The sequence below is a fragment of the Porites lutea genome, chromosome 1 (genome assembly GCF_958299795.1).
Source record: "Porites lutea chromosome 1, jaPorLute2.1, whole genome shotgun sequence".
Taxonomy (NCBI): Eukaryota; Metazoa; Cnidaria; class Anthozoa; order Scleractinia; family Poritidae; genus Porites; species Porites lutea.
In genome coordinates, this window is record NC_133201.1 from 3,277,644 (window position 1) to 3,291,946 (window position 14,303).

The following is a 14,303-nucleotide window of genomic DNA, read 5'->3' on the forward strand; positions in this document are numbered from 1 at the left end:
CATTCATCTTATCAATTTCAGTCTCATCCAAAAGTTGCTGAAATAACAGTTCGAAATTCAAAGGTTTTACTTGATTCAGGTAGGACATCCCTTTCTCCTCAAGAAAACAAGAGGACGCTCTTCCTTCTACAGTGTGGCACGAAATTTTTGCGGATTGGCCATTTTTTTTTGTGTTTTGCGGGAACTAATTTTTGCGATTAGGACTGATTGGTTGTTCTCGATGGGAATTAATTTTTCAGTGCGATTTTCACAAAGTCAGTACCCAGCATTGATAATATTTTCGTTTTTATTGAGTACGTGCAATGGAGATAAATATTTTCAAACAATACGACGGTGTGCGTACCCTATATAAAACAAGTAATTCATTGTCAGTACCGTTTTGTTTCTGAACGAAATTAAAGAGACTAGTTGTAATTGATCATGTACAGACACGATTGCTTAGTACACTATATTTCTGTGTAGCAAATTTAAGTTAGAGAATATATTTACTCCGGAGTACATTTTTGCGGAAAAAATGTTTGCGGTAATCTCTATTTGAGGGAACTTATATTTGCCGATCGCTGGAAAAAATCGCAAAAAATTAGAACCCGTAAAAATTTCGTGCCATACGGTATACTACTCCTAGAAGTGTCCACAAAGAAATACTTCGTTTGTATAACACCATTTTTAATAAACTTAAGCAAATCCTTTGTTAAATAGTTGTTGTAATAATTTGTGAACAAAGTCGTGTCTTGACTTCAAAGCTGATACAACTTATTACGGCTAATGAACTTAACTCCTTATTCATACTCGCGTCCACGAGTCTAAAGTATATATGTTCTACATACTGACTTATGGTTAAGTGTTCTCTTTTCTTTATCGACCCCTCGTGGTCTTCGTGACTCGAACTGACGTGATCATCAGTTCAATAAACGTCCAATTCTTCATTGCTGATCTTTATGCTTTTTTTTTTACCTAGCTGCTCGATCGACTGAAATGATGTATGGTACAGTTTATAAAATAGCAAAAAATTTTGAACGAGGCAAAGGTTCCTTTCAAAATTAGAATTAGAGCTGTCGTTTCTGGCATTATAAGCCTCACCACAGGAAAGTAGGGAATCCGACCTTAGACTACCAACTGTTTTGCCGGACAGCAGTATAGTATCACAGGAAGGTGGCCACCACTGAATTACTTTTCATTGGGCTGTCTGTGGCAAAGCCAACTTGTCAGTTTGATTCTATCCATACACTGACATGAAGTGGAGTTTACGAGCAACCACAAAAAGTATGGATTTCATGTTCATCAAGAGGTTAGAATAAATAAATAAACCTTGTTGAATAACTTTGCTCAATACTTGACTCTGCTAAAAACTAAGAGTCAAATCGTAATTAACTTGTCATACACGCGAGATTGTTATCGAACGCGAAGGACTTATTAGTGACTGTTTTAAAATGTCAACCGAGTTTAAGTGATTCTCTTCTGTTGTCTTTTATGAACGTATTAGAGTTCACTTGGATATCAATCCCAGAATCCCCATCGCCCCCACCACTAAGGGAAATTGGATGTTCCCTCATTGGTGCCACCGACGAGGAATTATGGGAAGAAAAACTCATGCTCTTAATACTTGTGCCCAAGTTGCTGCTTCTGAACATCTCTATGACGCGATTTTTCGCTGTAAACAAGCGCCAAGCTTCTTGGAAATCTTTCTTGATAATTCCATGCAGCAGAAAAATGAACAGGCCCTGGAATGAGCACGTGATTGTAAAGAGGTAGTGAAAGACCAACGTTCCGACAGTTGCCGCTAAACCAGCGAACAACCAGTTTAGGCCAAGAAGGACAAATACCGATACTGTGGCCCGGAAGTGAGACAAACGATTGGCCTTTTCGCACATGTTTGGAATGTTGTAAATCTCTTTCATCACCACCAGAAATATAATGATGTTGACTGTCATGAGGAGAAGGACTGGGGCGAGAAAGGCACCGTAGAACGCATCGGCGTCCATCCAGCATCTGAAAAGGAGGCGTAGTAGCTGTTATTATTTGAGAGATATAAATTACTATCCTGACGTAAGAAACATTTATGGTCGAACTCGATCGATCATGTCCATCAGTGAAATATTAAATGTCTTAGGCCGAGCAATAAACATTTAATTAGGCTAGCAAAATTAGCGTTTAAGTCGTTTTAAAGATGCTTTTGTGAATAGATGCTTTTTCTCTAATTTTTAAATGGTAACTATTTACTATTTACTTTAACCTGTTGATGGCCATCAGTTGTAAACTCGCCATGTTTGTTCATGTATTTTTCTCATAGTACGACTATATTATTATTACTACTATTAATATTATTATTATTATTGTTATTATTGTACTTAATGTATTAAACGCAGATACACTAGCTATGGACGGACTTCGTTTTAAAGCAAAAATTATGTGCGTGCCCTTTTTCGAGAGTCTGTGCTTGTAGTCTATATAACTTACAGTGTTTCGTTGTTTTGTTTGTCCATGACATGAAAGCCGTAGGAATCAGGCTCGGCCAGCACGGTTATCACTACAACTATTGCTGGAATGACTGCGAGATAAATAAGATTTAATATTAATTAACTTATAACGTAATATAATGAAAGAAACCATTCCGTGGCAACGGGCAAAGCGCGGTAATACTAATGATCTTTAGTTAACATGATGAGAAAAAATCGGATATTCATATATGCTTTTTTTTTAATCCTAAGCAGTGTCAAGTTATTCGCCAAGCATTTTATTTAAATTTATTGAAGCTTGATTCTTGATTCCTATCTTCGCAAAAGTGGAGTCGTTTGACGCACCTTTATATATTTATTTCAACACGCTAAAACGTGTTTGTTAGCTATGTTCTTCTTTATCTGTTTATACATAATACAGAGTTGGCCTCTCAAAATTAATTCGCTTAACGAGTAACAAGCTAAGCTGATGTATAACTTTAATGTATTTATTCTGCACGATGAATTTCGCGTTCATGAGAGCCACTGATCGTTTAGAATTCCACTTGCAAGATTTAACTACACGACTTTTTGAGAGAAAAGATTTTAACTTACTCCAACCTACAACTCCAGCCCTGCACATGAACTCATTCTGTGAAATAAGTGTCGTATCAAACACTTTAACGAGGTCTTGATACAGGTTATAAGCCTCAATACTCATCCAGACAATGGATGAAAGCAGGAAATAGTGCAGTAGCGAGGCTATAGCTTTGCACAAGTCCAATGAGTCAGAGTCTGTCATGCCATTGATTCCAAACGTGAACAGCAAGATGGCTGCCAGCAGAGACATACTCAAGTAGATCAGAATCTGATTTTGCCGAAGACGGCGAAGTTTCCTGAGAGAGAAATAATCACTCAGTTAAATCCCCACCCTATGAAGTGTTTTTCTCGACGTGCTTTGGCTAGCAGCTTTACAACTTTATTGCAAAAAAAGCTTTTGTATAATAAATAGGGTGATTCATGTGCAACATGCATGGCCGCCGTTTTATTGTTGTGGATACTATGGGCTTTGAGATTGGTCATTTCGTTAACTATTATCTTAGTACGGTGGCATCAGCTTGTATCATAATTTTTTCTTTGTTGTGACCACCACGCATGTACAATAACAATTGTAATCCCGCCCAAAAAACCACCTCAACCGACTGTGCTAGTCGGTTCCTTGCTCCTCAAAGGGTTATAAGTTACCAAAATACTAAACCTAGAAAACAGATCGGTTCACTAAACTGTATACCTAGATAGGCAGATGGTCAAAATCAACAGAGTGAGCCCCAAAGCGGACAGAGTACATCCCACATAAGATATAGCGGAGAGAGCTTCCTTGTGTTTGTCTGGTATATCGTCCAATTTGCGTAGAATTTTATGAGGGGTGAAGTGGATTGGCTGTAAGATTTCTAGATAGTTCGTAACTGCGGAGGCAGGGACTTTCTGCAAAAAAAGTTTAAATATGAATTAATATGAATTAATTGATTACTAGTTTATTGATTACAATCGATTTGTAGTTTAATGGCACTCTGCACTGAGTTTTCATCCCATGAGATCAGAGCAAAAACAATTGTCTATGCGCTGCATAATCTCGTACCCAGATCTCACTCTGTTTTACCCTTAGCCGTGGGAGATCTGGGTCCGAGATTATGCGCTGCATCCAGCTTCGTGACACCTTAGATGCGTTAAAGGAGAATTCCGAATCAGATTCCTGAATTCAAGAATTGCATCGTAAGAGTGGAAAAAGGACTTTGAAACGCATTAGATAATAAAGATAGGACGAGATTCTGAGAAATCTTTAAGATCATTCTGAATTTAGCATTTCACAAACTGAGCGAATTAATAACAAAATTCGTTATACTATTAATGACTAATGATTAACGTGCCACTTACCTCAAACTGTAGTGATGTTCTGTTTAAAAGGACACTTGGGTATAGCTGAAAATGTTTCACGGATCTTAGATAATGCCAGAAGGCGCGATTTATCAGCACTTCCAGACCGTGGAGATTTCTTGATGGATCAGAAACATTGAAGTCAAGCCGTATCACCGTAACGAAATAAATACCTCTGAAAAGGAAAACAGTATACGTGAAATTGGTTTTATCCGGAATTTGAATGTTTTTTGTTCCAACCATGATTTAAGATCTTGGGGTTGAGAAATGATTCAATGGAATTTCAGTGTAAACAGCTTTCCTCTCTAGTCGGAAGGACTCAATTTTAAATTCGCGATCCGTAACTGCGAAAAACGTCGTCTGCTTTTTGCAGCTCTTCCAGATATTGATCTGGCTAAAATTGTTTTGTTTAATTGTTTGTTGATTTTTTCATTGGGGTAAAGGAGGAGATCTATAGCGGGCAAAACAGACTCGTACCCAGTCGCTATTTACATGTGTTTTTGGGGTGAGCGACTGGATAAGAGTCTGCGGGCAAAAGATATCACCCAACATGCCCGTTCGTGTGCGCGCAGCCAATCAGAACACAGGAGTCAATTCAGGGCTCGTGGAATAAGCCATTCAATGGGGTGACAGAGTCATATTTAACAATTAATGAATGAGGCTGAGTATCTTATGAAGAATTATGGAGATCGTGGAGGGTGTTATTCGTCGAGGCCGTAGGCCGAGGCGGATAACACCCTCCGAGATCTCCATAATTCTTCATATGATACGAAAGCCGAATTTAATAACTGTTTTATTATTCATTCAAAATAATTCCTAGTTTAAAAACATAGCTAAAACATGCTTACCTCCATCGATCCAACGATGTTTAGTTCATCTTCGATAGTGTACGTTTAGATTTGTCCAGCTCCGCAAATATTCTCCAACTACCAGACGTCGCCCTTCGAGTTGTCTTCTTGCTGTTCTTGCCATGTTTTTAGCTATTTTTTCGCCTAGTTCTTACTCTTGAAACGAGTGAAATGTCCGCCATTTTTTCAAGTTCACAACAAAAACAACCCAACCTCGTCCCCAGGTCTTCTCGGTTAACGGTGCCTTAACCTGCGAAAACGCTGCATTTTTGACGTCATTTCCTCGTTAAAGTCAAAATTCTTCCAAATTTGGTCATCAGTCACTGGTTATGGTGAATTAAACGTGTGCTTTTAGCCAATCAGAATCGGGGAAATATTTTGAATGAATAATAATAATTGATAATGACTTACGTTTCCTCTTTTTGTGTTTCGGTATTGATGACTATCTTCTTTGTTGAGTTTATCTCCTGTCCACCATGCGAAGGTGCTCTATAAATAACCAAACAGAAAAGTTCAAAATTTCGTCTGATCATTGTTTTTGCTTTAGTTTTGTTTGTTTGTTTTCTTTTTTGTTAACTCTTCGCCAACTGCACAATTATGTGTATGTATGGAATGGTTTTCTGTAATTACTTTTACAATTTTGTTTTTGTTTTTGTTCTTTTTTTTAATTAAAAGCCATATAGTTATGTATCTTTTGTTACATTTAGATTTAGTTTCAGACTTTTCCAAACGCACGAGCGCAAAAACAAATTGCGATTGTGTAATAACTAGAACGTCTTAGAATACCTCTTTTGATTATTCTTTTGTCTTAATGATGATTGCCCTCGAAGTCTATAAGCAACACTGAAAACCTTTAAAATAATAATAATAAAATACTAATTAAGCTTTGCTCTTTTGGCATATTTCTATTTTATTTTTAGTTTCTTCACCTAAAGAAAACTCCCTCAGAAGTCTGATTAAGCAAGGTAGACTTGACTCTCCCAAATACGTTGACTTTTGACGAAAAGAAATTGAACATCTTCCAGAACTGCAATAAATTAAGACGAGAAAAAAATATCAATAATGAAAATTATATAAGACATCTAGCTTCATGTTGTACTAAAGACCAAAAGAAAGAAGTCTATATGTTGTTTGTAGTCTTTTTTTTATGACTAGGACTATTGGAAATGAAAAAAAAACTCTCCATTCAGCATTGTTTTGTCTCAGTTTGGGTGTAAGTGTCCTCGGTGACCGAAAAGAAACATCTCTCTAAATTTCCACCTTAATTTCATGTCTGACTTTGGTCAAGAGCCCCAAGCCTTTATAGTTAGTGCGCTGGTGCAATTTCCCGTTTTATTAAATAAGGATAATGTCCATAACATGATTAAACAGCAAGCAATGAATAATTCAGAGCTGTGATGTGTTTCGTGTCTGCTTATAGTTTAAGCTGAAACCAATGCAAATGACAGCAGGCGAGGCGCTCTTCTTGCTCTTTGTCGCGTGTTTCCATAAACGGAAAGCATGATCCCAACTCATCTTTTGGTTAACTTGTAAACGATTTCCACTCAAGCCTGAAACAATTACCTTCTTTAAAAGTTTTATTCCTCTGATAAAATCTGGTTTGAAAATTGCCATTACGGGATTCACCATAGCTAACATGGCTTAAACGCTTATCAATTCATTTACTCAGATTTCTCATCCATGCCTGGCTTTATCGTCAGAAGAATTTCCTTGCTCTAGTAAATTCTCAGGCTCAGAAATTTGGCATGGGCTTTATTCGGGGTCAATTTCTCCCCCAGGGATTTTTTTGTGGGGGGGGGGGGGGGCTGGGGGTTCTTTGAAGCCCTGTGATATTTTTGGGTTTTGATTTTTGCTTCCATTCGCTCAGCGTATTCCCGTCACCTGGAATTCGCAGAAACCACGGGTTTTGATATGGAATTCTAGTTTGTTGACTAAAAAGTATAATTTGCAACTCACCCCTTCTTTGACGTCATCAGCAAGTTGTTTGCATGTTTCGCAATCTTTCAAGTCTTTTTTAAAGTATTCTTCAGTGTAGTTATGGTTCAGAATCACCCCGGAGGCATGATAATGGAGTGTTACGTTTTCTCCTGTGGTATAACCTATTATAGAATCAGTTTAAAATGAATTATAGGCTTGTTAAAAAAGAATCCCAAATTCTTATTTCTCTAATGAGAAGTGAAAAGGCAATTTGAGTGTACCAGAAACTGAAAAGGAAATTCAACTATTTTCCAGGGCGGGGGCCATTTTGAATTGTTACTGTCAGGTCATTATGTTTACGTTGCAATAGACCTTTTTACCGATACGGCGGCCATATTGAATTAATTCTATTTAAGGAGTATTATAGGATGTCCATGGGGCATGAGCACATTTCGTTTATATTTTCCAGCGCTTTTTGGGATATTTTTTCGTAAAGTTTTTTTTGAATAAGATTGTAATGGGAAAAAAGATCCTTGCGCCGTGTTTGGATGTAATAATGATCGCCTTTTTCCCGAGAAATATACAGTGAAAGACCATATTTCTAATACTAGACTAGAAAAAGGCGATCATTATTACATCCAAACACGGCACAAGGATCTTTTTTCCCATTACAACCTTATTCTAAGAAAACTTTAAGAAAAATGTCCCGAAAAAGCGCCCGAAAATACAAACGAAATGTGCTCATGCCCCCTGGGCATCCTATAATACTCCTTAAATTGAATTAATTCAATATAGCCGGCGTATCGGTAAAAAGATCTGTTAATCTCACCTGTTAAAATCCCAAATATTGTCATAAACAAAAGGCCTCGATGTCCATTTAACTCCATCCTTGGGTTTAACAAAATCTACAAAAAAAGAAGAATTTGTTAACGACTATATAGATGGTTTCCACGTGCTGACGTCACGGCGAAGTCATTAGTGTACAATCAAACGAAACGGTGGCTATATTGGTGTACAGGAAAAAAAATCCAGTAGGAATTAAAAATAACTCTTTTTTCATGTAAAAATCTTCTCATACTCAAAGAAATTTGCATAGCTGATGAACATGCAAGTGAAAGCGATGCATAGCTGAGGTCTTGATCGTTGCAAAAAGCGATGGTAGTTAAAGTGCGGTTATGGCCTGAGATATCCTTCGGAGGAACTTTTAGGTTGCGTTCGATTGGGGAATTCGGATTTAGATTTTGAAATTCGGATTTCGGATTTTGCAATCGAACGCGAAATCCGAAAACGGATTTCACCTCCGAGAAATCCGTCCCGAAGGGTGGATTTCAATTAAGAAATTCAAATCCGGATTTCATGGATTTCCCTTTTACCGTTCAATTGGGAAATCCGAAAAAGGATTTGCAAAACTATTCTCGTGAACAGCGGTCTTCTTTTTACTAATTATGCGTGCGCATACAAGACCGCTATTCCTAATGACAGTTTTTCAAATCCTTTTTTCGGATTTCCCAATCGAACGGTAAAAAGGAAAATCCAAAAACAAATATTTCAGCGTTGAAATCCGTTTTCGGATTTCGCGTTCGATTGCAAATCCGAAATCCGGATTTTAAAATCTAACTCCAGATTTCCCAATCGAACGCACCCTTAGTTGTCTTAAAAAATTACTAAGCATATTAAGTTTCTGTCTTATGAAGTGAACAAAATGTATCTCGTTAATTTACATCATAGGATAAGCATGTTTTACAAACCTTGCTGCTTGTGATTTGCATCATCTTAAATATCAAGACCGTTACGGTCGGGGAAGACTAAGCGATTATACATTTTATAGTAGACTAGGAAACTGTCTGTTCATCTTGACGAACCTAACCCCTGGAGTAGCTGAAAATTCAAATCTTACTCGCTTAGATTACTAGGAGACACCAAATGCAAAATGAGGCAAAGATCATATAAACCAGTCCCTCATTAAATTACGGGTAATTATAAACTTACGTCGCAGTTTGCACGATTCGCAAATTCAGTGCAAAGATCGTCAACTACTTTTTTTTTTCTACACTCAGATTAACAGAAATCATAAAGTAGTTGTGCTGGATGGCTAACGATAATCTGTTGCCTCTACTCGTCACAAATATAGCATCCTTCTCTTAAAATGTTGACAAACAAATTTCAGAAAAACGCTTTTTGTGATTAAAATTTCAAAATATTAAGCATTGCATACTATAAGATTTTTTCTGATAGTTGTTGCATGTTCGTCTAGATCTCAGCACTTGCTCACCATAACCACAGCTGTAACCATTCAGATTTAAGTCTGATGTTTAATTTTTTCTAGCCTTCAGATTCAGGGTGAAAACAGTTTTTAAAAGTTGCTATATTTAGCCGAGATACACTGTTAACATACAATATAAATACTGAGCAATTCTGATTAACATTTTATGACCAGCGCAGATCACACTCAAGTGTTAAAATGTCAGGCGGAAGGCTGTTTGACGTCTTAGAGAATGATAACGAATTAAAATTATCTGCTGAGTGACGGTGGCCTAGAGAGATTCAAGGATCTTCATATTTGAAATTAAAAATATTAAGTGTTTTTATTTTAAAATGAAGGAGTCTCGAAGATAAGGTGCATTTCTTCAAATGGCTTCCTTACAAAGGGACACGTACGTAATGTAATTGAGAAGTCAACAATTTGAATCCAGATCTCCTTTCATAATATCAGACCCTAGGATGCACGCCAGTTGTCCTATGATATATATTCTCATTATTTTTTATTTTATTTGTTCATTTTTTTCTGAGAACAGAACCGAACCATAGTGACTAACAAAGATTGCTGCTTGTACGAAATACATTTTTTATTACTGGCGTTAAATTGAAAACGTGATCCGCAAAATCCGTATTTTCAAATTGTAAAACGGCAGAAAGGCTACTTTTCAGACCAAGGCTCCTAAAAGGTTACTCCCTTTGCTAAAGTATTAAGAGGCTGTCCGCGTAAGAACCGATAAGGCAAATTTCGGTCCATCACGGATTGCCCTGATTTTTTCAGTGGAAGATAACTATCCTATCACATGAAGAAATATCACATTTATTTGGACCAACTCAATTTTTTCTCTATTTTACAGGAAGATTTTCTCGGTCACTTAAAACTGGCCCGTTTGCCGTCAGAAGTGGTGCGATTTTGCTGAAACTTTAGGGCTCTGTCAAACCTACCTTACATAGCCGAATAAGCTGATTATTTTACACACAAAAGTTTTAACTCTGATTAACAGTGTCAAAGTTTAATGGTTGCATTCTGTGGAAAGTTGGCTGAGATATGATTTTTTTAAAATGACCTTTAATTTGCTCAGCGGGAAAAGTAATTTGCATAACTAGAGCTGAACGGTAATTTCGCAAAAGTGGCACCTGACCCAGACTCAAGTCTATGATAAATCAGAAGTACTAAGACCAGTCTACTTCTTAATGCAATAAAATTTGTGGGCACTCTTCTCTGCGTGCCGTGCAAAGTTCCGTTAATGTTCCAAAATTCGCCATTTTGACAGCAAAGCTGGAGTTGTAACGGTCCGCATCTGATCGACTAATTTCCACAGTTTTCACGTTTCTAGTTATCAACAAATGTCATTAGATCCTTTAAATGTTGAACGTTTGAAAACATGAGGAGAAAACTTGGTAATCGCTTTTCCTTGGGTCTTTTTCTTGTCGACGATGAACGTGAGTTCAATCTCCGTATGCAAATTAGCCTTAGATGCGTTGTTTCAACAAATTGACAGGAAATATAATCCTTACATTTCACATTTCTAAGGGGAAAAATAACTCTCCTTTCCACAGAAAAACACAAACCATGACTTAGAATCCCCTTTAGGTCTGTTTCTTTTTTTAAACGAGGAAGAAGCAGCTGAATAATATATCATGATATATGTTTGCGTGGCTTAAAATAATTCAATTATTGTGGCCTGTCACGCATTCTTAAAGAGGGATGGTCGATTAGAAAACAATCTCGTTGTGTCGATCAATTCTATAATATTATCTTTTTTTTAAATGATAGTTATTGATAATAATAAAAAATAAGAGTTCACTTGCAAGGTAAGTCCTCTTGTCAGCACAGGAAAATTTTTGGGCACTCTTTTTTGTGTGCCTGAAAAAATAGCGTTAACGTCGAAAGCTTTAATATGATATTCGCTTATCAGGAGAAGGCAGATCTTTGTACATGGCACTATGATTAAAAAAAATGCCCCAAACTATCTTGAATTAGCAGTAAATTTCAGTTTCATTCAAAGATCTTTAAAGCGTATATCGGTAGCAGAATGGAACGGGAAAAATAGTTCCTTTTTTCAGTGAATAAACGCAAAAGGGAGTATCATTTTAGTTTTTGTTAGGGTATAACATCCGAATTCCAACGATAATCTTGTTTTGGTTTCAATCTGATTGAATTATAATGCAACAGGTGCCAGTTTTAAATATAATTATGTCAATGAAATAAGAACAGATCAATTGTGAAAAATGGCTTTTTCGGCTATTTCATTAAGCAGTTCTTCCTCGAGATCGTAGACTGAGTGAGGTCCCAGTAGGGGTGTGGAGGAAAATGTGTTGGTCACAGGGTACATGGGTGATATTACGTCGCACTTAGCCAGCTGTCAGGCTTGGTGGGTATTCGGAACTGAAATGACGATCTGCCCAAAGCACAGACACTAAATAGCCTGTGTACAGACCCCCCTCCCCTCAAGAAAAATCGGAGAAGGGGCCCCTTCTCCGAGTGGGGGGGGGGGGGGGGTAGTGGGTACACGGGCTAACACTAACATGACAATCTGCCCAAGGCACAGACACCTACTTGGCAGGTTTTTGCGAGCGCCAAGGTCTTGTTAGGCTCGATTCAGATTCTCGATTGTAAGCCGTTGTTCTGGAAAATGAAACCCAACGGACGGGGAGACGGCGGAAATCGAGCCTAAGGTCTTGTCAATACCCCGGTCACACTCTGGAACATACTGGCAAAATAACTACTGTGGCAGGAAGACATGTCGTAAATTTCCAGTTAGCCAGCGAAATAAGTCAAAGTTTTGTTCCATCACGTAAGTATCATTCTTTTTTCTTCTTCATGCAAAAAATGTTCTTAACGTACAGAGATATTCTAATTTCTCTATTTAACATTTTATCTTGCGATGTTTTCTGAAGTTCGTTTCCAGTTTATTTGAGCTTGCAAAGATAGTTTTTGTTATTTCTATTTTTTTGACAGCCTTGTATCTTGCCCTAATCAATTCTTACCTTTAAAATACTATACATACCGGTTAATCCGTGTGTTGTAAAAGATAGTTTTCTGATGATTGTTTGAAGAGCATTATAAATGGGAAAAAAAAGAAAGAACTTTTTACACGGAGTCAGGACTCAACCTCGTCCCCAGGGCTTTCCCGCCCCTGCCATTTTCTAAGAAGCCTGATGTCCTGTGGACTAGGGTAGGAGTAATTGTGGTCGAGGTGTCGTTCACGTGTATGAAAAGTATTTCACTCTTGCAATAAAAATAATTTTTTTGAACTTAAACAGTGTTTAAAACATGTCTCTGGTTTTGTAAAAATTAGTGAGGCTTAAAAGTACCTTAGTGTTCAGTTCAACCAGGCTCCTGGTTCAACTTATATAGCCGATTTGCTCCTTCCGTCGCAAGAAACTTGGAAAAACTTGACGCCGAAGGGTCGAGAAGAGTACGATTGAACAGTCAGCAACCATGTCCACACATTTGCCGGAGAGGTTTATTGGACAAGATTTCTCTGTTTTTCTTGTTTTGATAACGTTTTCATTAAGTCTTCAAAAATGCCTACAGATTGCTGTTTTTTTTTGTTTGTATTTATACCCTCTTGAACAACGTGCTCCATCTCATCTCTCCATTTTTAACCTACTTTACCATCCACCCTCTCTCCCCACTGTTCCACGTCTACTTTTACAAGCATTTTTACTTAAGGGGGTGAAATTTCTCCCGTGTATATTAATTTCTGAAAAATTAAGTCCTTCTACTTTTTCCTTAAATTCTTAAACTTAGTTCTTTTTTCTTTACGAACCGCCAAAGATGCTGCTAAGGCTGCAATAAGCGCGCTTGCCCTTTTATATACTTCATCTAGGAAAATGCCCACCCTTTCATATACCTGAAGCCGGAAAAAGATACTCCTTTCGGGCGGAACCTTCCCGTATAGGCCATCATAGGGAGTTCCCCCCCACCCCCGTTCCAATTCCGTGCTCACATATTGCCAGCCCATGTTGGAATCTAGGCCCGTTTGAGTCAACACATAAACATAGTCCTAAGTGTATACAAGTTGAACTTGACCATAGAGATCTGTTGCAAGAAGACGAGGAGTTCGAAAGGCAAAACCTTGTTGCAGAAATCGCTGAAGAATTGACAGACTGAATTGACACCACAACACCCTTGACCAGAAGTTTTCAACCTATGTGTAATGTTAAAGGAAGAACAACCTAGTCATTTCAACGTGGCAATGCTAACAAAATCTTGTGTCTCTTTAAAATAACATTCAAATCCAGGGAAAGAAAAGGAGACCTAATTGACAAACTTTCGTCTTTCATACAAGATTGCACGTGTTTTTCTCCATCAGCTCAGGAGTGAACATAGGGATCCTTAATTTAGTACGATTAACAGCCGGCAAAAACTTTTGGGATTTAACAGGAGACGGACTGTAAACAATAACTATGCCTTTTTCTGCATGCCATTCCTCATTTCTACTGAAATGTTGTTGATTGGCGATAAACACAATGCTCTGTTAATAACCACCCTAAAGTTTGTAGGGTAGCCTATAGTTAGCTAGGGATCTAGGAAATGTGTATTAAAGGACTTTGCAGGTGTGGTCGTGTTGTGTCGCACGGTATTTCTGAAGTTGTTTGCGAGCTATTTCCAGAATATTAATTGTTAATTCTGTAATTGAAAATATTGTGCTAGTGCTCGTGAATAAGAGTGGCCGTGTCCAAGTGACTACTTTGTAGCTAATTGTCGTGTATTACACCATGGGCTGTCATATTAAACCCTATCCTCACGGTGGCGCCCGGGGATACTTCAGTTAAAACGGTCGTAGAATGAATAAATACAACAGCACGGTATTTCCCACACAGTAAAGAATCGGAATTAACAGTGATTAAATTGTATGATTATCAATAACTATCACTTCAAAAAAAATGTAATCTGATAAAA

The 14,303-nt window shown here is 37.6% G+C and overlaps 1 protein-coding gene across 1 annotated transcript; it reads right to left on the minus strand.

Annotated features, from left to right (window-relative positions):
- Window positions 1–1,105: 1,105 nt before the first annotated feature.
- Window positions 1,106–8,907, minus strand: LOC140934111 (adhesion G-protein coupled receptor G6-like). The gene is made up of 10 exons (XM_073383822.1): window positions 8,884–8,907; window positions 7,965–8,040; window positions 7,175–7,317; window positions 6,148–6,245; window positions 5,630–5,707; window positions 4,371–4,545; window positions 3,727–3,920; window positions 3,051–3,331; window positions 2,458–2,548; window positions 1,106–1,989 (listed from the first exon to the last, which is right to left on the minus strand). Exons 1-10 carry the CDS (start codon window positions 8,905–8,907, stop codon window positions 1,434–1,436), a joined length of 1,716 nt encoding a protein of 571 aa, XP_073239923.1. The 3' UTR covers window positions 1,106–1,433.
- Window positions 8,908–14,303: the final 5,396 nt, after the last annotated feature.